This window comes from Emydura macquarii, unplaced genomic scaffold, assembly GCF_026122565.2.
Source record: "Emydura macquarii macquarii isolate MOO-44397 ecotype Brisbane River unplaced genomic scaffold, CSIRO-AGI_Emac_v2 contig_3287, whole genome shotgun sequence".
Classification (NCBI taxonomy): domain Eukaryota; kingdom Metazoa; phylum Chordata; order Testudines; family Chelidae; genus Emydura; species Emydura macquarii.
Window position 1 is genome coordinate 4,599,813 of NW_027133424.1, and position 26,608 is coordinate 4,626,420.

The window sequence follows — 26,608 nt, forward strand, 5'->3', positions numbered from 1 at the left end:
AAATTTAAAAATGGTTATAAAGGAGGCCCCTATGCAAGTGTGCTTGAACCAGTCGTGCCTTGCACCTTGTCAAATTTCTGTACTCAAAATTACACATTAATAATTCACCCTCCTACTACTTTGCCATGCATTATGAACATGAGTACAGATACCCTAATTAATTTCACTTGAGATCTCTTCCAACAAATATACAAGAGGAAGTTTAGTCAATATACATCTGGATCTCTTTTTAGTTAAATTATAGTCTGAATTAAACAACCTTGTTAGCAAGGTAAGACAATTTAGTGTGGAGGTTCAATGCATTCTTTTGCTTTGACAAGCAAACTGTTAATATTAATTAAATAAGACTATAGTGATCCCCTAAGCAGGGGATCATTTCTGTGCCACCTCCAGCTCTCAGGTTTGATGACTGAGCTGACAGAAATATCAACGGCAGTGCTAGTGATAAAACATAATTAAGGTGTATGTGAGGTTGATCTGAAAAATTCTTAAATGACCACTGTGTGATTTTGCAGAGACCTTTAAAAAAATGGCAAACTGGAAGTTAGTATGATAAAACCCAGGCACTGGTAAGAACCAAGATATGATTTATTTAGCAGAAAAGTATTATCCCAGTTTTCTATAAGCTTTTGCTCTAACTGTGCAGTGAAATGTAGTTCCCATTCGCACTGATACGCTAATGACCTTAAAATCAGGATGGAAAGAAAATCCACACAGGGTCTGCCAATAGAACAGCAGCAGAAAATTCCTACTGAACCACTCTCTTCATATGATAGGGACTGAAAGAATATTCTGTCCTGTTTCTTAAAGTGCCATTTTCATTCTCAGTCATGGCCTGACTCATCTAGCTCATAAAGAACCACAGGATGCTTAGTCCTTGGGTTGGCAGAAATTGAGAGAGTTGCAAGCAGTAAGGAAGCAGGCTGAGGATGCAAATAAGGCATCATGCATTTGTATGGCACTATATAAATAAATAATATTGGAGGCTTCAGATGTCATAAAATGAATCATGAGGAAAATGATGGAACTAATGGAGTGGAGAATAGCACTTCATAAAGAGTAACCCCCAAAGCCCTTACATGGATCAACTAACTGTTAGCCTATGAGATGGGAAAGCCCCTACAATATATAATATATGACATAGCCAGGACCAGGTAGAAAGGAAAAAATATGTAGGGAGCTAGGTATCTATGGTCAGAGACCCTAAACAAAAATTTTAAAAAATCTAAGTTCAAAATCTAAAGTACAAAAGAAAAAAGTTTAGGAACTGTAAACTATCTAATTTTTCCATGATAATAATAAATAATCTACAAAAGAAGATACATTTCCATTCTTATGTATGTGGAATAACTGGCAGTAACTCATTTAATCTGCGCATCTAGCAAGATGGATAACTTCTAGGCAAGTACTCTAAATATAGTTTCAATGAAAACAGTATTACAACGCAATGACATTTTTAAAATAATTATTTCCTTAGCAAGCATTTTCAATTTAACATATGGAAACTATCATTAAGTTTAACTCACTGTTTTATTTTTCCTGCTCTGCACTCCTCTGTAGTATTACTGACCCTATTTTTAAATAAAGCTGTTTTACAAAGTGTCTAGAGGGCAATAGCTACTTTACTCTCTAATAACAGTCTTCATTAAATTCTGGTACAATCACTAGTTATTCTCAATAACAGGCACCCCCCCCAAAAAAAGTAATAACTAGTGCAATAGTAATTATTCAAGCCTGTGCCATCAAACAAGCTGCTGAAATGACTATTACTATATACATTTAAAATATACTCAGGATAGATTTCCAGCATGAAGAAAAAAATCCACAAATAATTTTTCAGTTACATAAAAATGATCCACAGGCACTAGGGATTAAAGTCAGAAATCATTACTACTATAAACAGCACAGAGCTTCCTGGCATCACTGTATTATAAGAGCTCTTTCTAGAGAATAATGGACTCTGATTGGAAGAAAAATACTTTAACAGAGGTTTGCTATCTTGTTAGTCTAGGAGGTGAGGAGGAATGGAAAGTTTTAGTGCACAGTGCTGTATGGATGCACCCTGTCTGCTGATGCATCTGAATAAAACAATCTAGATAGGATAGTCTAAGGCCTGGTCTACACACTGGTGGCTTAATTCGAATTAATTACCCCCGCGTCTACACTTGCGCATTGTTAATTCGAATTAAGGAGCCTTTAACATCAAATTAATAAAACCACCTCTGCAACTGGATTAGCGCCTGAAGCGCATCAGTTAATTTGCATTAGTGTGAGTGTGGACGCAATGGGACTTAATTCGAATTATTTGGCCTCCAGACTGTATCCCATGATGCCCCATTTCAGTACCCTCCACCAAAGCAGCCCCGGGAAGATTTAAATCTTCATTTCCTGCGGTGAATGGGTTTAAAATCCAAGCTGCGATCACCCCCCCCCCACACACACACACACACACAACAAGCCCTTTGCAGTTTGTCTCTTTAAGGGTTTGAAAGATTTCACCCTCCACCTCCCTCCCCGCGTGGTGAATGGGTTTTAACTACTTAGCAAGCCCTTTGCAGTTTGTCCCTTTAAGATTTGTCCCTTTGAAAGTTTAGCCCTTTAAAGTTTGTCATCCCTCCTCAGGTGGTGAATGCCTTTTTAACTGCCCAGCAGTGAGAGGAAATTCTTTGCTACATTGTTTCAGAGTCCAATCAGGGAAACTGATACTTTCTTAAGTTTATTCACAGTGCTACATGTGGATACATTATATCATGCTTTCCATCAGTAAAATGGAAACATTTGTATCACTGTATTAATATACTAACTGACTCCGTTGTTATTTATCTTACATTCTACAGACACCTGTAGAATCAAAATCAAAGGCAAGCAACATGCCAGGGGTGCTGGGGGGAGCATAAAAGGCAAACAGCATACAGTTCTAAAGTAATCCAGGATAAGCGGAGATGTATTTGTCACTGTCAAAATGAGAGCATAGTTCAGCTGGCTCCATGTGCCTGCAGCAATGGCGATTGGGAGAGTAAAAAAACAGCATGAAAATCCTTTTCCTGTTTGTTTGGGGGGTGGGAGAAGCAGCACTGCATCCTGGGATGATGACACTCATCACAACAGCCTCTATGGTTAGTTGCACTGCATCCTGGGCATCCCACATTGCACTGCTTTCTAATTCGAATTAAGGCTGGCCAGTGTGGACGCAAGAAACCAGCACAAACACTGTAGTGTGCACAGTCTGCAGCGCTTTCTATAAATCGCTTTCTGTAATTCGAATTAGTGCTGCAGTGTAGACATAGCCTAAAAGTGTCTTAGAGTATTGTTGGTAGTGAAGATGCACTAGTTGTAAATGACAGGTGATTTGGGGGGACTGGCGGCTATTATAATACATCCCTGATGGGCACAAATAGCAATAAATCTACATGGGAATAAAAGGCAGAAAAACTATGAACATAGCAGCATATATGGGAATTGTACATGTTCATTTTACTCTTACCCTCTTCTGCTTCATCCTCCTGTGGAGATACTGGACCCCCTCCACTTGTTGGGCTGACTGATTCATCGTCTCTCTCAGACTCCCGCTGTAGACTTACAACTTCATAAATTGCATCTCCATCATTTGTGTGGTTTTTCCCTTCAAACTAAAAATAAGAACATAAAATGAGTTTTAATGTTACGTTCCTGCTATTCACCAACTTCATGTTTCTGCTAGTTTGCTCAAAATAAGGTTTACACCAAGGACTGATACAGTAGTTTTGAGGGAAAGACTCACTTTCATTTCACTGGCGGTTACACTTGAGGATTGAGATTAGTATATGAACTGCTGAATGTTATTTGAGGAAGAAGAAAAACATAGCAATGAAAACAGGAACAACAATTAGTGTTAAGCTCCCCCTTCAACAACCACCTTTATGTAACTGAAGAATTATAATATCAACTTTACAATTTAAATGAAACAGAAAGAGGGAACTGCTGCAAAAAAAAATTGCAGAGAACAGATAGGAAAAACATTGTGATGACAAAAATAAGTACCAAACATTTTTGAGAATCCAAGTTTTTTAATGCATTTTGTATAATTGATGAGAGTTGGCAGTAGGCAGGACATTCCACATAATAAAGACTACAATACCCACTGCGTAAGCAATGTGCTATTAAAGGATCCTCAGAAGCAGTTTGAATAAGTGCAGATATTCACCTGTGCACCTTGGACTGCAATGTCTTCCATTTAGTTCCTTGTATTTATCTGTAAAGCCCTTTAGGATTTGTTTCCAGTGTATTTATGCTATACTTAGTACTTGAAATTAGCTGGGATGCTTGAGCTCAATACCCCTAGTTGAATCAGTTTGGGGAACAAGGCACTCTCACTGGAGAGCACTTGACACTGAAAAGCAGCTTCATGCCTGACTGTACCTGAATTTGATAACTTTTAAAGCACATTTTCTCACATGCTTTTCTAGTATAGGTGTGACATAAGATCCATTAAATATCCATCAAATCCTTTTATTGATTGAATCAACTTGTACTTAATATTTTTAAAAATGTAATGTACTTAAATCTTGAGCATTGGATAAATTAATGTTAAGTTTAGAAGAAAAATAAATAAATAGCTCTGTATTATGTTAACATTATATTATTCATAAATCTTGGAAGAAAAGAACCAGACACCAGCATTTTTCCTATATGTCTCCTCTCCAACACATGCCCCAGCTGCTTCACTTCCTAGAAGTCACAGAATAGTTGTACATGTCTCTCCTTCCTGCCCCCTCCCACCTTAAAAGCTATCTTCTCTGATGTACTCAATATTTTTATTCAAAAAGTGCTGTTATTCATGTATTTTCATATGGTTGTACAATAATAAAGCCAAATAGCTGTATTAAATTAACTGGAGATAAAGTAAAGCCAAAAAATACATTTCAAGACCAGTTTTAGATCAGTTTTTTCAGGCTGCTTCATTCTTTGCAAACCTTATATTATCCCAGTTAAAATAAAGTAATTTTTCAAACAGGCTAAGAATGTCAAGTCAGCCTCAAAAAGCAAAGGAAAGTAGTCTTACATAGGTACTGTTAAATTTGTCTCAAGCAAAATATTAACCATATGAGAAAAAAAGAAGATCCAATAAAGGATTAGTCAAAGAAGAAAGTTACCAAAGATAAGAAGTTACTCACTTTGTGCAGTTAACTATGGTTCTTCGAGATGAGTGTCCCTATGGGTGCGCCAATGTAGGTATGTCTGTGCCCCCTGCTGCTGAATGGAGATTTTTGGTAGCAGTCTGTACCACTCATGCACGCGCTGCTTCTCACCAGCAACGAGATTAGCACTGCGGGCAGGCATTCCCTCCTCAGTTCCTTCTCTACCACAGAGTCAACTAATTGAGCTCCGAAACCTCCTGTGCCTCAATAGAGCAGGATGTCTCTATATGCTGGAACCATGAAGAAGCCACACTTTGAGCTGAAGGACCCGAAGACTGGGATGGAGAGTATGTCCCTCACCCCGTGATAGAAGGCCCAGAGTGGTTGGGAGAGACAACGGTGAACAAAGCACCAGCTGTGACAGGTAAGGATACTATGTCTGTCTGGGCCACGTAACAGCAATCAGTATGACAGTTGTTTTCCCCCTTTATCTTTAATAGGACTTTTAATAGCATTGGAAAAGGAAGAAAGTCCTATAGTAAACCTTCACCACACAAGAGGAAGAGAATGTCTCCCATGAAGTGGCAACCAATTTCCGTTCTGGAACAGCATTTTGGGCATTTCTAGTTCTGATTGGTGGCGAACAGGTCTATTGCTGGAGATTGCCGTAGTTGAAAAATATTGTGGAGTATCGCTGAATCTAACTCCTACTTGTGGTCATGAGTAAATCTGTGGCTCAGGGTCTGCTGTTGCATTGTGTATTCCCAGTAGGCAGGCCACTGATACAAATATGTTGTGGGCTATGCACCTATTCCATAATTTTAGTGCCTCTATGCATAGGTCGTGCGATCTGGCACCCCACTGCCAGTTTATATAATATATGCAGGCCACGTCTGTCATGACCCTTGTGTGTGTGTGTGTGTGTGTGTACGCCTTTCATCGGTGGTAGGAAATGAGTACATGCATTTCTGACAGCTCTGAGTTTGAGCAGATTTATGTAGAGGCATATCTCACTCAAGGACCATTTGCCCTGTGTCGTGTTGCTATTGAGATATGCACCCAATCCTATGAGGGATGCAGCTGTGGTCGGGAGTAATGATGGGGGAAGCTGGACAAATGGGATTCTTGAACAGATGTTTACTGGATTTTTCTACGAGTCGAGGGGTTGTTTGACCCTTGTGAGGATTGACAATCATTTGTTTATGCTGTCTCTGTTCAGTCTATAAACAGAACCAAACCAAACTTGCAAGCATCTCATCCGTAGTGTGGCATGGGCTAATACTGATGTCCCTGTGGCCATGTGTCCCAGGAGCTGGATGCAATATTTGGCTGATGTTTGGGAACTGGACTGAACTGTCTATCAATGAGGAGAGACTGAGGAATCTGTGATGTGGTAGGAGTGCTCTCGCTTGAACAGAGTCAAGGTCTGCTACTATGAACTCCAGCCTTTGCATTGGTATCAATGTTGATTTTTGTTCATTGACTTGCAGGGCCAGATTTTGAAACAGGTTCAAAAGAGAACTGAGTGACCTGCTAGGGATCCACAAAGGATCGAGCCCTGAGGAGGCAATCATCCAGGTAAGGATCATGATGCCTTGAAAATGTAAGTGGGCTGCCACCACCAAGAGGACCTTCGAGAATACTCTGGGGGCCAATGAGAAGTAAATGCGAGGTGACGCAGGTGGTGTCAAAGAGAGGGCTTTGGATTCTTCGATCATGGAATGTTGGTCCAGGAAGAAGGATTACTAGGAAGAGACGGGATTCACCTAACGAAGACAGGGAAGAGTATCTTCGCAAACAGGCTGGCTAACCTAGTGAGGAGGGTTAAACTAGGTTCGATGGGTTCGAAGGTAAATGGGGAAGAGGGACACCACAAGGAAGCAGAAGGAGAAGGGTGCAGCATGGGAGGCCTCCCAATTCATACTCTGAAAGTAGGCCAATCGGATACTTATCTCAAGTGCCTGTACACAAATGCAAGAAGCCTGGGAAACAAGCAGGAGGAACTGGAAGTCCTGGCAGTCAAGAAACTATGACATGATTGGAATAACTGAGACTTGGTGGAGTAACTCACACGACTGGAGCACTGTCATGGATGGGTATAAACTGTTCAGGAAGGACAGGCAGGGGCGAAGGGGTGGAGGAGTTGCACTGTATGTAAGAGAGCACTATGATTGCTCTGAGCTCCAGTATGAAACTGGAGATAAGTCAGTTGAGTGTCTCTGGGTTAAGCTTAGAAGCAAGAACAATAAGGGTGATGTTGTGGTGGATGTCTGTTATAGACCACCAGACCAGGAGGATGAGGTAGATGAGGCTCTCTTTACTCAACTAGGGAAAGTTTCCAGTTCACAGGACCTGATTCTCATGGGGGACTTCAATCATCCTGACATCTGCTGGAAGAGCAATACAGGAGAGCACAAACAATCCAGGAAGTTTTTGGATAGTGTCGCAGACAATATCCTGGTGCAAGTGCTGGAGCAACCAACTAGGGGCCGTGCTTCTCTTGACTTGCTGCTCACGAACAGGGAAGATTTGGTAGGGGAAGTAGAAGTGGGTGGCAACCTAGGCAGCAGTGACCATGAGATGGTCGAGTTCAGGATCCTGACAAAAGGAAGAAAGGAGAACAGCAGCATACGGACCATGGACTTCAGAAAAGCGGACTTTGACTCCCTCAGGGAACTGATGGGCAGGATTCCCTGGGAGGCTAATATGAGGGGGAAAGGAATCCAAGAGAGCTGGCTGTATTTTAAAGAGACCTTATTGAGGGCACAGGAGCAAACCATCCCGATGTGCAGAAAGAATAGCAAATATGGTGGGCGTCCAGCTTCGCTTAACAAAGAAGTCTTTGGCGAAATTAAACACAAAAAAGAAGCTTACAAGAAGTGGAAGCTTGGTCAGATGACTAGGGACGATTATAAAAATACTGCTCGAACATGCAGGAATGAAATCAGGAAGGCCAAAGCACAACTGGAGTTGCAGCTAGCAAGGGATGTGAAGGGGAACAAGAAGGGTTTCTACAGGTATGTTGCCAACAAGAGGAAGATTAGGGAAAGTGTGGGCCCCTTAGAGAATGAGGGAGGCAACCTAGTGACGGAGGATGTGGAGAAAGCTGAGGTACTCAATGCCTTTTTTGCCTCTGTCTTCACAGACAAGATCAGCTCCCAGACTACTGTACTGGGTGGCACAGAATGGGAAGGAGGCGAACATCCCGCAGTGCTGAAGGAACAGGTCCAAGACTATTTAGAAGGATTGGACATACACAAGTCCATGGGGCCAGATGCAATGCACCAGAGGGTGCTGAGGGAATTGGCTGAGGTAATTTCAGAGCCATTTGCTATTATCTTTGAAAGCTCGTGGCAACAGTGGGTGGTCCCTGAGGACTGGAAAAAAGCAAATATAGTGCCCATCTTCAAAAAAGGGAGGAAAGAGGATCCAGGGAACTACAGACCGGTCAGCCTCACCTCAATCCCTGGAAAAATCATGGAGCAGGTCCTCAAGGAATCCATTTTAAGGCACTTGGAAGAGAGGAAGGTGATCAGGAACAGTCAACATGGATTCACCAAGGGAAAGTCATGCCTGACCAACCTGATTGCTTTCTATGATGAGGTGACTGGCTCTGTGGATGTAGGGAAGGCGGTGGATGTGATATACCTTGACTTTGGCAAAGCTTTTTATACTGTCTCTCACAGTATTCTTTTCAGCAAGTTAAAGAAGTATGGGTTGGATGAATGGACTATAAAATGGATAGAGAACTGGCTAGAGTATAGGGCTCAATGAGTAGTGATCAATGGCTCCATGTCTAGCTGGCAACCGGTCACAAACGGATTGGTCCTGGGGCCGGTTTTGTTCAACATCTTCATTAATGATCTGGAGGATGGGGTAGATTGCACCCTCAGCAAGTTTGCGAATGACACTAAGCTGGGGGGAGTGGTAGATACCCTGGAAAGTAGGGATAGGATACAGAGTGATCTAAACAAACTGGAGGATTGGGCCAAAAGAAATCTCATGAGGTTCAACATAGAAAAGTGCAGAGTCCTCCACTTAGGAAGGAAGAATCCAATGCACAGCTACAGACTGGGGACCGATGAGCTAGGCAGCAGTTCTGCAGAAAAGGACTTGGGGGTAACAGTGGATAAAAAGCTGGATATGAGTCAGCAGTGTGCCCTGATTGTCAAGAAGGCTAAGAGCATATTGGGCTGCATTAGGAGGGGCATTGCCAGCAGGACGCGGGAAGTGATTATTCCCCTCTATTCGGCATTGGTGAGGCCGCATTTAGATATTGTGTCCAGTTTTGGGTCCCCCACTACAAAAAGGATGTAGACAAGTTGGAGAGAGTACAGCGAAGGGCAACAAAAATGATTAGGGGGCTGGAGCACAGGACTTATGAGGAGAGGCTGAGGGAACTGGGCTTGTTTAGTCTGCAAAAGAGAAGAATGAGGGGGGATGTGATAGCAGCCTTCAACTACCTGAAAGGGGGTTCCAGGGAGGATGGGGCTAAGCTGTTCTCGGTGGTGGCAGATGACAGAACAAGGAGCAATGGTCTCAAGATGCAGTTGGGGAGGTCTAGGTTGGACATTAGGAAAAAGTTTTTCACTAGGAGGGTGGTGAAGCACTGGAATGGGTTACCTAGGGAGATGATGGAATCTCCATCTTTAGAGGTTTTTAAGCTGAGGCTTGACAAAGCCCTGGCTGGGAAGATATAGCTGAGGTTAGTCCTGCTCTGAGCAGGGGGTTGGACTAGATGACCTCCTGAAGTCTCTTCCAACTCTAATATTCTATGATTCTATGAGATGCCTAGGGGTGTACTCTGTATTGATAGTGATCCTGTCCTACCGTAAATCTGAGGTAACGCCTGTGACTCGGTATAATTGAGATGTGGCAATATGCATCTTGAAGGCTGAAGTCTGAGAACCAAGCTTCCTTTTCTAACACTGGAATGATCGTGGATAATGTAACCATCTTGAACTTCTGAGCTTTCACAAATTCGTTGAGCACGCTGAGGTCTCCAACCTCCTTTTTTCTTCAGTATTATGAAGTAATGAGAATAGAAGCCTCTGCCCCTAAGATGCATGGGCACTGGCTCCATCACTTCTATGCTGAAGAGGTGGACTATCTCCTGTCATAGCAAACTCTTGTGAGAAAGGTCCCTGAAGAGGGATGGGGAAGGGGGTCTGGAAGGTGTAAGGGAGGAAAAATGGATGGAGTATCCCATGTGGATCATCTCCAAAACCCACTTGTTGGAAGTTATGCATTCCCAGGAGCTGCAGAATGGAGAAAGATGGTTTCCAAAGAAATGGGAGAGATGTTCCAGCATGGAATGGCAGTGAGAAGACTGTTCTATCGGCACCTCGGCCAATACATCAAAACTGTCACTTTGATGTAAAGGGCTGAGAAGAGGTTTGCTGGGATCCTAACATCTTACATCCGGTTTGGATCCTGGGTTTCTTTCTCTGGGGCTCGTATGGCCTCAGAGTATTGACATGGGGATTGGATTGGATATGAACAAGAGTGTTGTGACCTGGGTTTCAATGACAACTGAGGGTTGTACTTCCTCTTGTATCCAGGTGTGTATATCCCTAAGGAACTGAGGATGGCTCTTGAATCCTTTCAAGTATGGAGGGTAGCATCCGTCTTCTCAGCAAACAGTCACTCATACAAATGGGAGGTCCTCCACAGTCGCTTGCACCTTCTTGGGGAAGCTGGAGAGGTGAAACCACAAGTCCCTTCCCTTTACCACTACAGTTGAAATAGAATGGGCCACTGCGTCGGCTGCATCCAGAGCCGATTGGAGGGACATCTTCACCACCAATTGGCCATTATTAACTAGGGCCTTAAATTGTTCTTTATGGGAAATCAGGAAGCTGATCAATAAAGGTGTTTAATTTCATGTAATTCTGGTAATCATATTTTGCCCATAGGGCCTGATAATTTGCCACTCTGAACTGGAGGGTGGCTGACAAATAGGCTTTTCTACCAAATAAGTCTAGCCACTTGCAGTCTCAGTCATAAGGAGTGGACTTGAAGTGGTGTTGTCATCCTTTGGAGTTTACCACATCCACAATGATCAAATTGGGGAACAGGTGCGAAAATGAGAATTCCATACCCTTTGCTGGAACACAATATTTCTTATTTACCCTCATGCATTTTGGAGGGATGGATGCAGAGGTCTTCAATACTGTTTTGGCAAGGTCCAGTAGGGCTTCATTAATTGGTAGGGCAATTTTTGCATCTGTGGATGAATGTAAGGTGTCCGCCAGCTTATGATGCGACTCAGTCACTTTTTGTAAGGGTATTTGCAGAGCCTCTGCCACTCTTTGCACCAAGTCCTGAAAGGTTTTAAAGTCATCCGCCATAGAAGGCAGAAGGGGCATGAGTGTCTCCTCTGGTGACAATGATGACACCTGGGTCTGAGGAGTGATGACTTCCTCCATCTCTGGTTCACTCATTGGTTCCTACCTTGTTTGCTCAGGGGCTTCAGAGGCCCTAACAGCAGCAGCTGAGGTATAGTATTTCCTTTGCTGGTGGAAAGGTCTGTTGCCTTTGGGTCTGGCCAAAGGTCCCAATACAGCTATTGCCTCAAAAAAGGTCCTCCTGGTTGGAACCATGGCTGTCCAAACCAGAGAGGATGTTCAGTTGGGTGGTGTTCTCTCTGTAGAATTGAGCACCATAGGGCGGGTGCAATGAGCAGTGAGAGATCAAGTCCTCTCGCTCACTTTCTGACTCTGCTGATGACATTGGCAGTGCAGAGCATGAGGCTGTTGGTGAGTCCAGGGTGCTGGATGAGCTTGGTATGAAGGACCTGGTACTGAGCAATGGAGAGTCCATTGCGTGCGACACCAAAAGGTCCATCATACACCAGAAGTCAGGTGGTGGAGGAGATGATGGTACCGGCACCAGCTGTCGGTGCCATGTGGCTTGTACCGACAGAGTCAGAGATATAGACCTGATGGGTAGGGTCCATTGGTTCTGGCACGTTGTCAGCGGTACTGATATTGATGGCGGTACTGACTGAGCCTTTCCCGGGTTGGATCTTCTTCGCTTTTCATGCCCCCATGGTACCAAGACTTCAGTGCCTGTGCCCATTGGGTCTGTAGGAGCTCCGACTTGTTTTGTCAATTTGGTACCGTGCATGCCCTGGATACTGAGGTCTAGGTGCCATCGGTACCAATGTCACTGACTGAGCCAAGGATTGTTTTCTGCTCATGGGTACTCCCTGAGGACTCTCTGACATTTTCTTAGAGGCCTTCTGTGAGTGGCTTACAGGCATCTGCCCAGACTCATCTCCCCTTAAAGTGGAGGGTTGCGGAAAAGGCTCCAGAGGTTGAAGGGCTGACTCCACAAGAAGGAGTTTCAGCCTCAGCTCTCCATCTTTCCTCGACCTGAGCTTTAGTTGCTGACACAATCCACATTTCTGTGGAATGTGCTTCTCTCTCAGGCAGCAAACACACTGCGAATGTCCTTCAGTGACTAGGATTGATTCTTTACAACTGATGCACTTTTTTAAGTCAAGGGAGCTGGGCATACCTTGTCCAGGGGGGTCTCCCCCACAGGGGTGTGGAGGACAGGGCCCCTTTCTGTTCTTTGTTGTTTCTTCTTTTTCTTTTTTTTAAGTCACAGCCAAAGTAAATGCAAATGAATAAGAAAGAAAAGGGAGCATCAGAAAAGCTAAAATGAACAATTCTAAAAGAATTACTGATCCGCAAATGGTCAGCTATTAGCTCTGTCTCTAGCCAGGGGCAGCTGAGAAAGAACTGAGGAGGGAATACCCGCAAGCACTGCTAGGCTTGTGGCTGGTGGGGAGCAGCGCATGCATTGGCGGTACGGACTGCTACTGAAAATCACTGATCAGCGGCATGGGGGTGCAGACACACCTACAGTGGAGTACCCATAGGGACACTACTTCAAGAAGAATAAGACATTATGTTTTCTGCTTCAGGAAAAAAATAGAAGTAACATATGAGAAGCTGCCATGTAAAACCAAGGCACTGACCACTTGTCACTGAAGAGCTGCTGATATCATTCACAAAAAAAGAAGTATTAACTCCAGCTTGCTGACCAATTTCCACCCTCAGTAATTGACATCTCCCACTCTGAATATCTCCTGTAGTTTCAATTCCAGTTGGTGGAAATGTTCCATGTAATAGTCTGAATCTGGACTGCCTGTGATTGCACACAGTCAAGTGACTTCCTCCAACTCTGCAGTTATGTACAGTCAGCAGAGTTCAGTCCATCACACCTGTTTCTATGATAACCTTTCCATGTTGGGAAAAAGCAGGACCTAGGCCCTCTTCTGTCTCTGAGTATCAGACAGATTTTCATACAGTTCTGGAAGTGCTGGATGAAATTTGGGCTACAGCTTGTAATTTAGATCCATGTCCCTTGTGATAGTGTAATTTAGCACGGAGACATTAGGTCCATTATCAATGCATACACGTTTCATCTCCCAGGATGTCAGTATCAAGTAATTGCAAGGCCCTTGGTCAAGCAATTATCTCGATGCTGATAATTTAATCATTTATCAAGGTCTCAGATGTTCCTTCTGGAGGGATAAAGAAGGGTGTTATTGAGAACACTGCAGCAGTACAGCTTTAGAGTAAGTCTATACTTTAAATAGACTTTCACCGCCGAATTTTAGAAGTTGCAGGAGCGTGATCACACCACGCTCCTTGCGCCAGGCTCTTGCGTCCCCACCCGCCATGCTTGGATCAACATTCAACGCAGTGCACCGTGGGTAGCAATCCCACAGTGCAACTAGCCACAGAGGCTTTTGGGAAGCTTATTGTCCTCCTATGACACAACATGCTCCTTCTTATCCCAAACAAACCGCACACACTTTTTTGCGCCGTTTTTCTATGACGTGCACACGTTGTTGCCGGAGAGACATGGAGCCCGCTCAACTCTGCACTATCATTGTGAGCATCACAAATACCTCATGGCTTATCCTGCAGTATTTTCAAAGGTGAAAGAGGAGCCACAGCACGGAAAATAGCGATGTTACTGAGGCCGCCCTGTTACAAGCCATAGAGAGGAACAACTCCCATTTGCTGCAGGTTATCACGCATCATGTTCAGTCCATGGAGCACCAGTTCTGGTCCCAGGAAACAAGCACAGATTGGTGGGATCGCATCATTATGAAAGTGTGGGATGATGAGCAGTGGCTGCATAACTTTTGTATGTGGAAGGCCACTTTCTTTGAACTTTGCACGGAGCCATCCCCAACCCTGAAGCACGTAAATACTCGCTTGAGAGTAGCTCTGACAGCGGAGAAGTGAGTGACCATCGCTCTGTGGAAGTAGGCAGTGCCAGACTGCTACCAGTCAGTTGGGAATAAATTCGGAGTTGGTAAATCCACCATTGGAGCTGCTGTGATACAAGTGTGCAGGCCATCAATAGGCTTCTGTTAAGAAGAGTAGTGACTTTGGGAAACATGCAGGACATAGTGGATGGATTTGCCACAATGGGGTCCCCAAACTGTGGGGAAGCAATAAATGACATGCATATCCATAGCCTAGCACCTGACCAACTTGCCACCAAGTACATAAACCAGAAGGGATACTTCTCAATGGTGTTGCAGTCCCTTGTGGGGCATTTGGACCATGCAGTTGCCATGAGCTACAAAGCTCTCTCCATGCTGTTTAAACCAGAAATGGAAATTCAAAATTTCCTGGGGCTTGAGGGGAGGAGCTATTTCTTGTTTATGTGGCCACATTACAGCAGAGCATGAATGTCCAGAGTGGTCACAACGGGGCATTATGAGATACCTCCCGGAGGCCAATGGCATCGATTTACATTGCGCTCTGCTCTGCACTCTGACACAAATTTGACCCATGGAAATCAAATTCAGCACTACACCACTTGCAGAGGTGGTTTTATTAAGTCGACTTTTGCCACGCTTTAAATCAACGCAACTTATGTGCCAGTGGAGAAGCATACTTTAGGGTGTTGATGTACGTGGCGTTACGTCAATCTCCATTACCAGTGTAGACCAGGCCTTAATGTTACTCTGACGACTTGTTGTTGTATTCGGAAAAAAGTTTAAATTACTTTTTCAGTTTTCTAAAATGTATTTGTCTGAAACTCCAGGCACATATAATAAACATTTTAAAAATACATTAAGAATGTCAGGTTAGCCTACTTCCAACATTTAGGAACCATTAAGAAAGGGATAGATAATAAGACAGTAAATATCATAATGCCACTACATAAATCCACAGTACGTCCACACTTCGAATGTTGCATGCAGTTCTGGTGGCCCCATCTCAAAAAAAGTGTATTAGAATTGGATCAAGTACAGAGAAGGGAAACAAAAATGATTAGGGCTACGGAACACTTTCTATATTAGGAGAGATTAAAAATCCTGGGCCTCTTCAGTTTAGAAAAGAGATGAGTAAGGAGGGGATACAACAGAGGTGTATAAGAATCAAGAATGGTATGGAGAAAGTGAACATGTGAAGGGATAAATAACCTTCCTAACTCAAGAACTAGGGGGCACCCAGTGAAACTAATAAAAGCAGGTTTAAAAACAAACATAAGGAAGTACTACTTCACATAACACACATTTAACCACTGGAACTCGATTCTAGGACATTGGGTTCACAAAGAATTAGGTAAATGCATGGAAGATAAGTTCGTCAATGGCTATTAGCCAAGATGGTCAAGGATGCAACTCCATGCTCCTGGTGTCCCAAAACCTCTGACTGCCAGATGGTGAGAGTGAACGGCAGACTGGATTGCTCTATAATTCCTCTGTTCTGTCTATTCTCTCTGAAGCATCTGGCACTGGCCACTGTCAGAAGACAGGATACTGGGCTAGATGGACCTTTGGTCTGACCCAGGATGACCATTCTTATGTTCTTATGACATTGATTCAAGCAGGCCAGGAACCCTGCCAATTTTGCATCCTTACCAGCAACATTCAAGAGAAGACAATGTGGCAAATTGCTCCACACACCAGAACCACAGGTATTTTCAGGTCAATTATCTGCTTCTATACATTTTTTTTTTTTAAAAGCCACACAGTAAGGTGAAGTTACAGCCCCATTTTCAAAGAACAGTAGTAATAGCTGGATTTTCTTTTAAACCATTATACCAGGCTTTTATTCTTCTGCCTGATCACATTCCTATTGCTGCCTCTGTTACGTATCAATTTATTGGACACTGAAGCAAGGAAAGATTCATTTCTGATCACTACCAGTCAAATAGGCTTATAATTTTTTAAGTCCACGCACAAGAGTGTGAGTGCATCAATTATGCATGTAAACTCCCTATTATGTATGTGTAAATCAGGGTTGCTCAAGCTTAAGTGTATGTGGCATGTGAAAATCCACAATTTACACATGCACTGGATGTTTGCATGTATATCTCATGCAGGTGCATTTTTAAACATTTGTGCTATGACTAGTGAAGACCAACTAATGGCAGATATTAGAATTTTTTTTTTCTGTCACTGTCAGTTTTAAAGTTTCTGCCCTCACTTTTGTATTATTTTGCTGACAAACTGTGAAAATTACCTACTATGCCCAAAATGATCTATGCCTTCTATTTATTTGCTAAGTGACATCACACTTCTTCAACTCAGGTCTTTCAGTTAGCTAACCCATCTTAATCTACGTCCACTATGGTGCCAGAGCTGGACTCTTTATTAAAAAGGAAATGTGCACACAAACTACTAACCAGATATATGAAACAGAATTTCTATTATCTCAATAAAAAAAATGCTCACCTAAAATTCTGTATTTCCTTCCCATTGTGTATTTATTCTTCTCCTTCCTTAATCAACCCTTCTCTGTCTTCAGTATATGCTTTGTGATCTAATTTAAATTGCTTCAGGGCTGGGACAAAGGATGTCTTAAAGCTGACCTATAAAGAATTTCTTAAAAATTGGGCTTGCATTCTCATTTGCTTCTCTATGATGTAAACAGAAGGCATGTAAGTTTTTCTGTTTGCTCTTTTTACACCTTAGAAATATCAGAAATGTCAAGTCTGGTCTTCCTTCTTTTTTCTAGAGAACTTCCTGGGAGTCTCAGATGGATATTTCAAGCACTCTCATCTTGAAGGAGTCAGGATATAGTTAAAAATTCAAAGTTTTTCTTCTCCTAAAGTGATAGTCACTAAAGTTAATAAGTGCTAACCGAAAACCAAACGCAAAGTTTTAAATATTCTAACAAATTCACCCCTCAGTTGCTCAACCTTCATCCTTGATTTTTGTGATATCACCATTTCACTAGTTCTTCAGTCACCAGTCTTCCAGATTAGACAGAACATGCATTTCTAAAGATTAAAACAAACAAAGAGTATACATGGTGTATGTGTTTATGTTACACTCTCTCTCTCTCGCACGCACGCACAGTGTGTGTATAGAGTACGGAGGGGATGAGAACACACAGTAGCCACAAAGAAGTAAAAAGGTAACCTGTGAAGTGCCTTGCACACAAGTGGCATTGTACAAAGGAATATGAAGAATAAATGACACTGTAATGAACTGCAGTATTAGAGTGAGCTGTTGATATTTAAATATATAAAGATGCCAGAGTTGCTTTAATGTCAGAGCTACATTATTGTAAGTTCACGTAGAAGTTTACCACTCCATCAGTGAGCAATTTAGAACTAGACAGGAAGCTTCCAGTTTAAGCATTTATAAAACGTGTAACGCCGGGGAATACAAACACAAATGCCTAAAGATGAATAATGGCCCTTTCATTGACTAGCATAAAAAGAAATATTTGAAATTATGCAGAGTAACCAAGCTAGACCTGTGAATTTGTAACTCAACTGGACCAACACATTTTACCAAAACAAAATCAATTAATTACTTTTATTTATTTTATATGTGAGTGCATATAAATAAAACTAGATAAAGATAACATGATAAAATTAAGACTTTCTAAGGATTGACTTTTCTTTATTTTTAAATGCTATTCTTTATCATGATTACAGAGGTGGTGCTAGCCCAATAGGGAGCCTACGCAGCAATATTTTCTCTCTCTCACACACACGCACGCACGCAAAGATAAAAAGCAAATAGGAGGCCCGCTTGAGCTGCTGTTGGGGCCCTAAGCAATTGTTTGGTCTGTTTGTGCCTAACGCTGGCTCTGCGCCATTATCAGGTGTCTTGCAAACATCTACAGAAACAAATAATTAGAAAAGGTAGATCTAATGCTCAGAAAGTCAATTTTTCCTAAAGAAAGGCAATTTTATTCTTATTAAAAAACACTGCTGTACCTGTTTTAGCTTCATGTAGAAAGTTTCTGTGAAGGTTTTTCTGCTAAAATACCAGAAACGCTCATTAGCTGGATACACGCGAACAACAGTCTCCAGCAAAAAGCGGACTGGCTCTACCACTTCAGTGATCACCATATCCACCGCCACAGTCATGTACACACGTTTATCTGGAACACAAAAATAAGTTCATATTCACAAAAGTAGTCAATTTCAAAAAATGTCAATTTCTCAAGATACTGAATAAAAATCACAGTAATAGATGGCTACTTAGGTTCAAATCTCTTCCTATTAAATCCATCTATTGATTCTGCAGCACGTATGTCTACCATCCGAGTTTTAGATCTTGTATATTCACATAGAATGAAATATACAACAGCCAATTCTCCTTTAATTTCAAATAATTCTGGCAGTTTTCTCACAGAAGTAAGCATGTGCAAGAATGGAGGCAAAATACTCCATATGGGGTGAGAAGGAGGAGGGAATGAAGAAACTGGACCAGAGACATGGTCTTGAGGTCAAATGACTGGAAAATTACACTGGATCAGGTCACAAATCTTTAGGTTTAATCTAATGTTGAAGGAGTGAGCTGTATTAGAAGTCAGTTATTCAGAGTCAAGGCATCCCCTACACCATTCTCCATTCTTCCCTCTTGGCACGCAGGTACAAAATGGATGAATGATGCCTATGCCTTGTAAGTTACAAATAAGACCCCTTATATACATGATTTTACAGTTGCAGGAAGCACATGTCTTAAAATAAGTGTTAGTTTTTAATCATCAGGGATTTAGTAGAGAGCCTCAGGAAATAACAAATGCACGCAACTGGCACAGTTATGTGATCAGACCAGAAATGGACAATGGAAAGAGAATGCAGCCAAGTCATGAACTGGAAACCGGGTCAAGCTGCATAGCAAGAGCCACGTCTATACTACACAAAAAGTAAAACAGGGTTACTTACCAGTAACTGTTGTTCTTCGAGATGTGTTGCTCATATCCATTCCCATATAGGTGTGTGAGCGCTCCGTGCAAAGTTTCCCGGAACTTTTTTGCCCTTAGCAGTCCCAGTAGGGTCGGCTCAGACGCCCCCTGGAGTCCCGCGCCCATGCCGCGGCATATAGGGCACTGCCGACCCCACCGGCCCTCAGTCCCTTCTTTCTGCCGACTCCGACAGTGGGGACGGAGGGTGGGTTTGGAATGGATATGAGCAACACATCTCGAAGAACAACAGTTATTGGTAAGTAATCCTGTTTTCTATCTTCGAGTGATTGCTCATATCCATTCCCATATAGGTGACTAAATAGCCATACCTGGAGGTGGGTAGGAGTTAGCGTTGCGCTGCCCTTGCCAGGACGGCTCTGCCGAACCCCGCGTCCTCTCTTGCCTGCTGCACGATGGCGTAGTGGGACAAAGGTGTGAACCGACGACCAGGTCGCTGCTCTGCAGATGTCCTGCAGGGGCACTCTTCCCAGGAAGGCCGCTGATGAGGCCTGGGCCCTGGTTGAGTGCGCTGTTACAGCTCCTGGAAGCGGTACCTTTGCCTGCTCATAACAGGTCTTGATGCAGGCGGTGATCCAGGTGCAGATGCACTGGGTGGAGACAGGTGAGCCTTTCATCCGGTCCGCCACTGCCACGAACAGCTGCGTCGACTTCCGGAAGGGCTTGGTCCTCTCAAGGTAGAAGGCCAAGGCTCATCTGACACCCAGGGAGTGCCATCTCCGCTCCTCCTCCGAACCGCGTGGTTTGGGAAAAAACAGGGAGGAAGATATCCTGGTTATAATGAAACTGGGACACCACCTTCGGCAGGAAGGCCGGGTGGGGTCTCAGTCGGACCTTATCCTTGTAAAAGACCGTATGGGGGGCTCTGAGGTTAAGGCCCTTATCTCAGAGACCCTTCTGGCTGATGTAATGGCCACTAGGAAGGACACCTTCCAGGAGAGTAAGAGCAATGGGCATGTCGCCAAGGGCTCGAAGGGGGGTCCCATCAACATGGCGAGGACCAGTTTCAAATCCCAGGGAGGCATCAAGTCACGGACCTGGGGGTATAGTCTCTCCACCCCTTTAAGGAATCTAGATGACATGGGGTGCGAAAACAGGGATCTGCCCTCCATCGGCTGGTGGAAGGCCGAGATGGCTGCCAGGTGAACCTGAAGGGAGGCCAGGGCTAAGCCCTGCAGCTTCAGGTGAAGGAGGTACTCCAAAACCGCCTGTATTGGCGAGGAGCTCGGTGGAATGCCCCGGGACTGAGCCCAACATGTAAACCGCTTCCACTTGGCTCGGTATACCACCTGGGTGGAAGGTTTCCTGCTGCTAAGCAGGACCTGCTGCACCTGAATGGAGCAGGTTCTCTCCCCCTCCGTTAACCACAGAGTCTCCACGCCGTCAGGTGGAGGGAGTCTAGGTCCGGGTGGAGCAGGCGACCCTGGTCCTGGGAGAGCAGGTCGTAACGCCTCGGGAGCGGCCAGGGTTGGCTATGGACAGGTCCAGCAATATGCTGAACCAGTGCTGTCTCGGCCAAGCTGGGGCAATCAGTATGATATCTGCTTTGTCTCTCTTGATTTTCAAGAGGACTCTGGATAGCAAGGGGACAGGGGGAAATGCATACATGAGTGCCTCCGTCCATTCTATAAGGAACGCATCAGAAAAGGAGCCCGATTCGTGCACTCGGAGTGAGCAGAACCTCGGGCATTTCCTGTTCCAGGCCGATGCAAACAGGTCCAGATGGGGAACTCCCCACCTGTGGAAGATAGAAGTTACCACCTCCTGGTGCAGTGACCAATCGTGTCGGGGAAGGAACGATCTCCTGAGGCGGTCTGCCTCGTCGTTCCTGACCCCCGGGAGGTGAGAGGCAGATATGTGGAAGTCGTGCCTCACTGCCAATTCCCAGAGCAACGTGGCTTCCTGGTACAAGGCTGAGGAGTGTGCTCCCCCCTGCCTGTTCATGTAGAACATGGCTGCCGTATTGTCTGTTAAAACCTGTACCACTCTGCCCCAGAGGAACTGGAGGAAGACATCGCATGCGAGGCGGACTGCTCTGAGTTCCCTGACATTGATATGTAGGGACATCTCGCTTGGTGACCAGCGCCCTTGGGTGCTGAGGTTGCCAGTGATGTGCGCTCCCCACTCCACATCTGAGGCGTCCGTGATCAAAGTCACCGACAGTACCACCTCCCTGAAGGGAACTCCCTTCAACACCTCCCTCGGGTCCTTCCACCATAGGAGGGAAGCTAGTATTGGGGTGGGCAATGTGACTATCCTGTGGAGAGGATGTCTGGTTGGGGCGTACACTGCGGCTAGCCACGTCTGGAGAGGCCGGAGCCTGAGGCGAGCCAGCCGGACCACGTACGTGCAGGCTGCCATGTGTCCCAACAGCTGAAGGCATCGCCTGGCTGTCGTCGTGGGGGACCTGTGAAGGTCGTCTATCAAGGCAGCCATCGCCTCGAAGCGGGGCCTCGGAAGGAAGGCTCTGGCCTGGGTGGCATCTAGTGTGGCCCCAATGAACTCAATGCGCTGCACCAGGGTGAGAATGGACTTCTGCTCGTTGATGAGCAGCCCCAGGTTGGTGCACGCTGCACATGTGAGTTCCAGGCTGTTCCTGACATGGGCCCTGGACCTGCCCCGGATCAGCCAGTCGTCCAGGTATGGGAATATCTGGACTCCCCTGCGGCGCAGATGTGCCGCCACTACAGCCATACATTTTGTAAAGACCCTGGGGGGCAGACGAAAGGCCAAACGGCAGGGCTGTAAATTGGTAGTGGGTACCAGCTACCGTAAACCTTAGGAACCTTCTGTGCCCCGGGAGGATAGAAATATGAAAGTATGCGTCCTTGAGATCGAGGGCCGCATACCAGTCCCCTGGGTCTAGGGTAGGAATGATAGAGGCTAGGGAGACCATCCGAAACTTGAGGCGTCTGATATACTTGTTCAGACGGCGGAGATCTAAAATAGGCCTCAGGCCCCCCTTGGCCTTGGGGATTAGGAAATACCGGGAGTAAAACCCTTGTCCCCTTTCCCCTGGAGGAACTTCCTCCACCGCTCCCAGCTGGAGGAGGGAGCAGACTTCCTGAGTGAGGAGGTGCTCGTGCGAGGGGTCCCTGGAGGGGGACTGGATAGGAGGGGAGTCCGGGGGGAAGGCCGTAAGTTGTAGGGCATATCCCCTGCGGACTATACCGAGGACCCATTGGTCCGAAGTGACACTTTGCCAGTGGGCGTAATATGGCCGCAATCTGTGGGCAAAGGGTCGGTTGAGAGGCAGGGGGCAAGTAAGAGTACCACCCCCTTGTGCACCGTCAAAAAGACTTTTTACTGTTTTGGCCCTTATTGGAGCCTTGGGTCCCCGCCGAAGACCCCGAACGGTTGCGGCAGTTAGGGCCACGGAACCTCTCCCGACCCCTCCTGGGTTGAGGGGGTCTGGGGGGTTGCCTCAGAGGTGGCGGAGGCTGCCGCTGGGCCTGAGGCCGAGACTGTCGCCTCGAGGCCTGAGGGGTGTAAATCCCCAGGGAGCGCAGCGTGGCCCGTGAATCTTTTAGTGCATGTAGCTTGTCATCAGTTTTGTCTGAGAAGAGTCCAGCTCCATCGAAGGGAAGATCCTGGATAGTGTGCTGGGCCTCCTGAGACAGTCCCGATGACTGGAGCCACGAGGCCCTTCTCATAGTGATGGCCGATGCAATGGCCCGACTAGCGGCGTCCGCCGCGTCACCAGAGAAGTTCAGGGCTGCTCCTGCCACTGCAATCCCCTCCTCGATCACAGCCGTGAAGTCCGCAGTCTTGTCCTGAGGCAGGACCTGCGGAAGGATCTTGGCGAGCCTCTGCAGCGAGGACCACAGGTTGAGGTTGTACCTCCCTAGAGCGCCTGATGGTTGGCGATCCTCAGCTGCAGAGAGGCCGTCGTGTAGACCTTTCGGCCGAACAGGTCTAACTTCTTGGCCTCTTTGTTTTTGGGGGTATTGTCCTGACCCCCTTGTCTCTCCCTCTGGTTGACCGCATCCACAACCAGAGAGCATGGTGCCGGATGATTGTATAGGTACTCCACCCCCTCCGCCAGGACGGAGTACTTCTTCTCGGCTACCTTGGCAGTGGGAGGAACCGAGGCTGGAGTCTGCCAAAGGGACTTGGCCACCGTGAGCACCCTCTTGTGAATGGGGAGGGCTACTCTAGATGGAGTATGTGACGGTGCCCGGTGCGTCGGTGCCGAGGACGCCGGTGCCGGATGCAGCGGTGCCGAGGACGCTGGTGCCGAAGCTGGCGGTGCCGAGGATGCTGGCAGTGCCGCCATGGCGGGCACCAGGATCCGCTCCGGGCTAGGTACTAGGGATCGAGATCGGTGCCGTGGGCTGCGGTGCCAAGCCGGACTGTCGACATAGGATGGAGTAGTCCTCCACGAGCTCCTCGACCTCCCACGGTGCCGAGGAGCTGGACTCGGTGCCGGAGCTGGGAGGGGAGCCCGCTCTCTCGACCCTCCTTGACCGTCTGGGGGGAGACTTGGACTCCTGTCTCAACCACCCACCGGGTCCATCCAGCGCGGGTTTATCCCGGGACGCAGGTCCCCTAGCCCTCAGCCAAGGGGGGGACGGAGGCGTGGGCAGGCCCATGAGGGCGCATGCCGTGGCGAATGCCTCTGGCGTCGACGGTCCTTGCAAGGGCTCTGCCCCACTCCGGGGAGTCGGGGAGGGCTCCTTCCACAGAGATGCCGGTGCCGGAGTATTCTCGACGGCACGTGGTTGGGGCATCTCCGGACTCCCTCAGTGCCGGGTTGGCGGAGCGGAGGAGTCCTGGTGCGCTGTCTCCTTGCGGCGCTTCGGTGCCGGCCCCTTGGTGGACGATGTCCGTGCCAGTGGAGCGCTCCGCACCAAGGAGACACTCGGTGCCGCAGATGACCACGCCGGTTCGGAGTCCGGACGGAGAGCAGACTCCATCAAGATAGCCTTCAGCCGCGCTTCTCTCTCCTTCTGCGTGCGCGGCTTGACGGCTCTGCAGATTTTGCACATGTCCCTGCAGTGCTGCTCCCCGAGGCATCGGAGGCAGCTGGAGTGAGGGTCACTCACGGGGACTGGCTTAGCACACTCGGTGCAGGGCTTGAACCCGGTTGAGCCAGGCATGACCCAACACGGAAAAGGAACCCCTAAGGGTTTCTAAACTATCTAATTAACTGACTGTTTGAAAGACAATGAGCTAGTAAGGGTACTGCGAGTTGCAAAGCAAGAGGCAATGTTCCAGCAACCGTCAACGGGCGGAAAGAAGGAATTGAGGGCCGGTGGGGTCAGCAGTGCCCTATATGCCGCGGCATGGGCGTGGGACTCCAGGGGGCGCCTGAGCCGACCCTACTGGGACTGCTAAGGGGAAAAAAGTTCCGGGAAACTGTGCACGGAGCGCACACACACCTATATGGGAATGGATATGAGCAATCACTCGAAGATAGAACAAACTTTAAAACATTTTAAAATCCCCTTAAAAAAACCCAATAATAATAAGAATAATTATGCTGTCCTAGGAATCAATACTACTATGAAGGCTGTAGCAGGTTCACACAGGGCCCCCCGCTGGTCAGGTCCTCTGCGCCCACAAACCATGCATAGTCCTCAGCTTCGTGCTTTCACCAGTGTTCTTTATTTACAGGCTTCCCCACCAACAACTATATACAACAACAGTCCCAAGCTAGGGCCACGCAGCCTCAGCTCCCTAATCACAGCAGCTTGCTTCTAACTGTGGCTTCGCCCTTGCAGGCTGAGCACTCACCCCTTCTCTTGCGGCTTCCCGCCACCACGCTCCCCTTAACTTTTATATGGCTTGGCTGAGTGAGCCTACCAGCTGCTCCTTGCTAGCCCCGACCCTGCAAGCTTTCCCAGCTGGCTCCTTTCCCCTCTTAAATTAGGGCTCTGGTGGCAGCAGGCTGACTTAACCCCCAGGGCTCAGCCAGCACCCTGTGACAAGGCCAAAATCAAGGTACAAAAGGATATGAGCTCCAGATTCAACCAAGCAGTAAAACAGGAACTATGCATGGCGAGGAAATAACTCCTAAATACCCTTGGGATTGAAAATTCTGATCCCCAGGGGAACTTGCCTGTGACCTCAGACAGGGTTCTGACCTGGCAATAAGAGCAAATGCCAGAATGAGCAATTCTTTATGTGGTATGTGCTTGTACAGTTCCTAGCACAGTGAGGTTGTGATCCTGACTGAGGCCTTTGGGGTTACCATGCAGTTACTATTAAACTTAAATATGCAGCATGTTCTCAGCGAAATAAAGAGAGAGAACATTTATTAAATCAGGTTAAATATTCTTTACCATATTAAGTAATTACTATGCAAGCAAATGGCATTGCTAAAAAAAATTGGTTACCTTTAGGTGTTTCTTCATTAAGTACTAGAAAGGTAGGTGCATTGGGATTCCACATTCCAGTAATAACATAAGCTGTCCCATCACAGCTCTTTCCCATGGATTCCTAAGGACAAACACATGTATTATTTGCATTACGGTGGCACCTAGATACCAACCAGTATCTAGGGCCCAGTTGTACTAGGAACTGTACAGTGAGACAGTGCATTGCCCCAAAGAGCTTAAAAATCTAAACAGACAAGATAGACAAGGGGGAAAGATAAAACTTACAAGCAGAATGAACAATATCATAGCTGGCCAACATTTATTTTCATTTAGTTCAATTATTTGTGTTAGTATTTTATTCTGGCAGAGGGTGTTTCTGGCTTTATATTTCACTGTTTTTGAGTGGGGGATTAGACAAACAAATGAAGGGAAAGGAGACAATGAAGAGAGTGAGAAGATGAGGAGAGGGAAAGCAGACATGGAGGATAGGGTAAGGAGAACTGACTGCAGGAGTAAACAAGACAATCAGCAAGAGGAGAAAGCATTCAGAGTAAAAACTAGGAAAAATCTCTGAGGACCTCATCAACATCCAAATGTCCGGGAAGGGAGTGTGGGGGAGCAGAAATCTCTCACAGTGCAGCTGTACCTGTTCCACCTGTGTGTGCAGCTGGCTGAAAGATTTGTATGTGCCACCAATGAAGTAGATTTCTTTGAGAATTAAACCTTAAACTTTAGGGCCACATATCAGAACAATGTACAGATGCACCCAAAACAGCCCTCCCACCCACACCCATCTTTGTTAACGTCTCCCTGTGTTTGCACTGAAAGACAATGCCATGCAGTGTCCTTCACTTCTTAAAAAAAAAAAAAAAAAAAAAAAATCAATCTTGGGAGATTTAAATCTGAACACAGGATTATGTGTACAAACTTTTGCCATGTCTGTGGTTATATGTGCATA

At 45.9% G+C, this 26,608-nt stretch overlaps 1 protein-coding gene across 10 annotated transcripts in view; it reads right to left on the minus strand.

Annotated features, from left to right (window-relative positions):
* RABGAP1L (RAB GTPase activating protein 1 like) overlaps positions 1-26,608 on the minus strand; it is a 483,894-nt gene that overhangs the window by 374,519 nt on the left and 82,767 nt on the right. For all 10 annotated transcript variants that reach the window (XR_010917038.1, XR_010917039.1, XM_067532377.1 and 7 more), the window contains exons 9-11: positions 25,669-25,771; positions 18,336-18,502; positions 3,485-3,629 (exon numbers count right to left, since the gene is read on the minus strand). Coding sequence is in view for 8 of the 10 variants with exons in the window: in XM_067532377.1 (XP_067388478.1) it covers positions 3,485-3,629; positions 18,336-18,502; positions 25,669-25,771 (415 nt within the window). In the remaining 2 variants the exon portion in view is untranslated. The remainder of the gene's footprint in view (positions 1-3,484; positions 3,630-18,335; positions 18,503-25,668; positions 25,772-26,608) is intronic.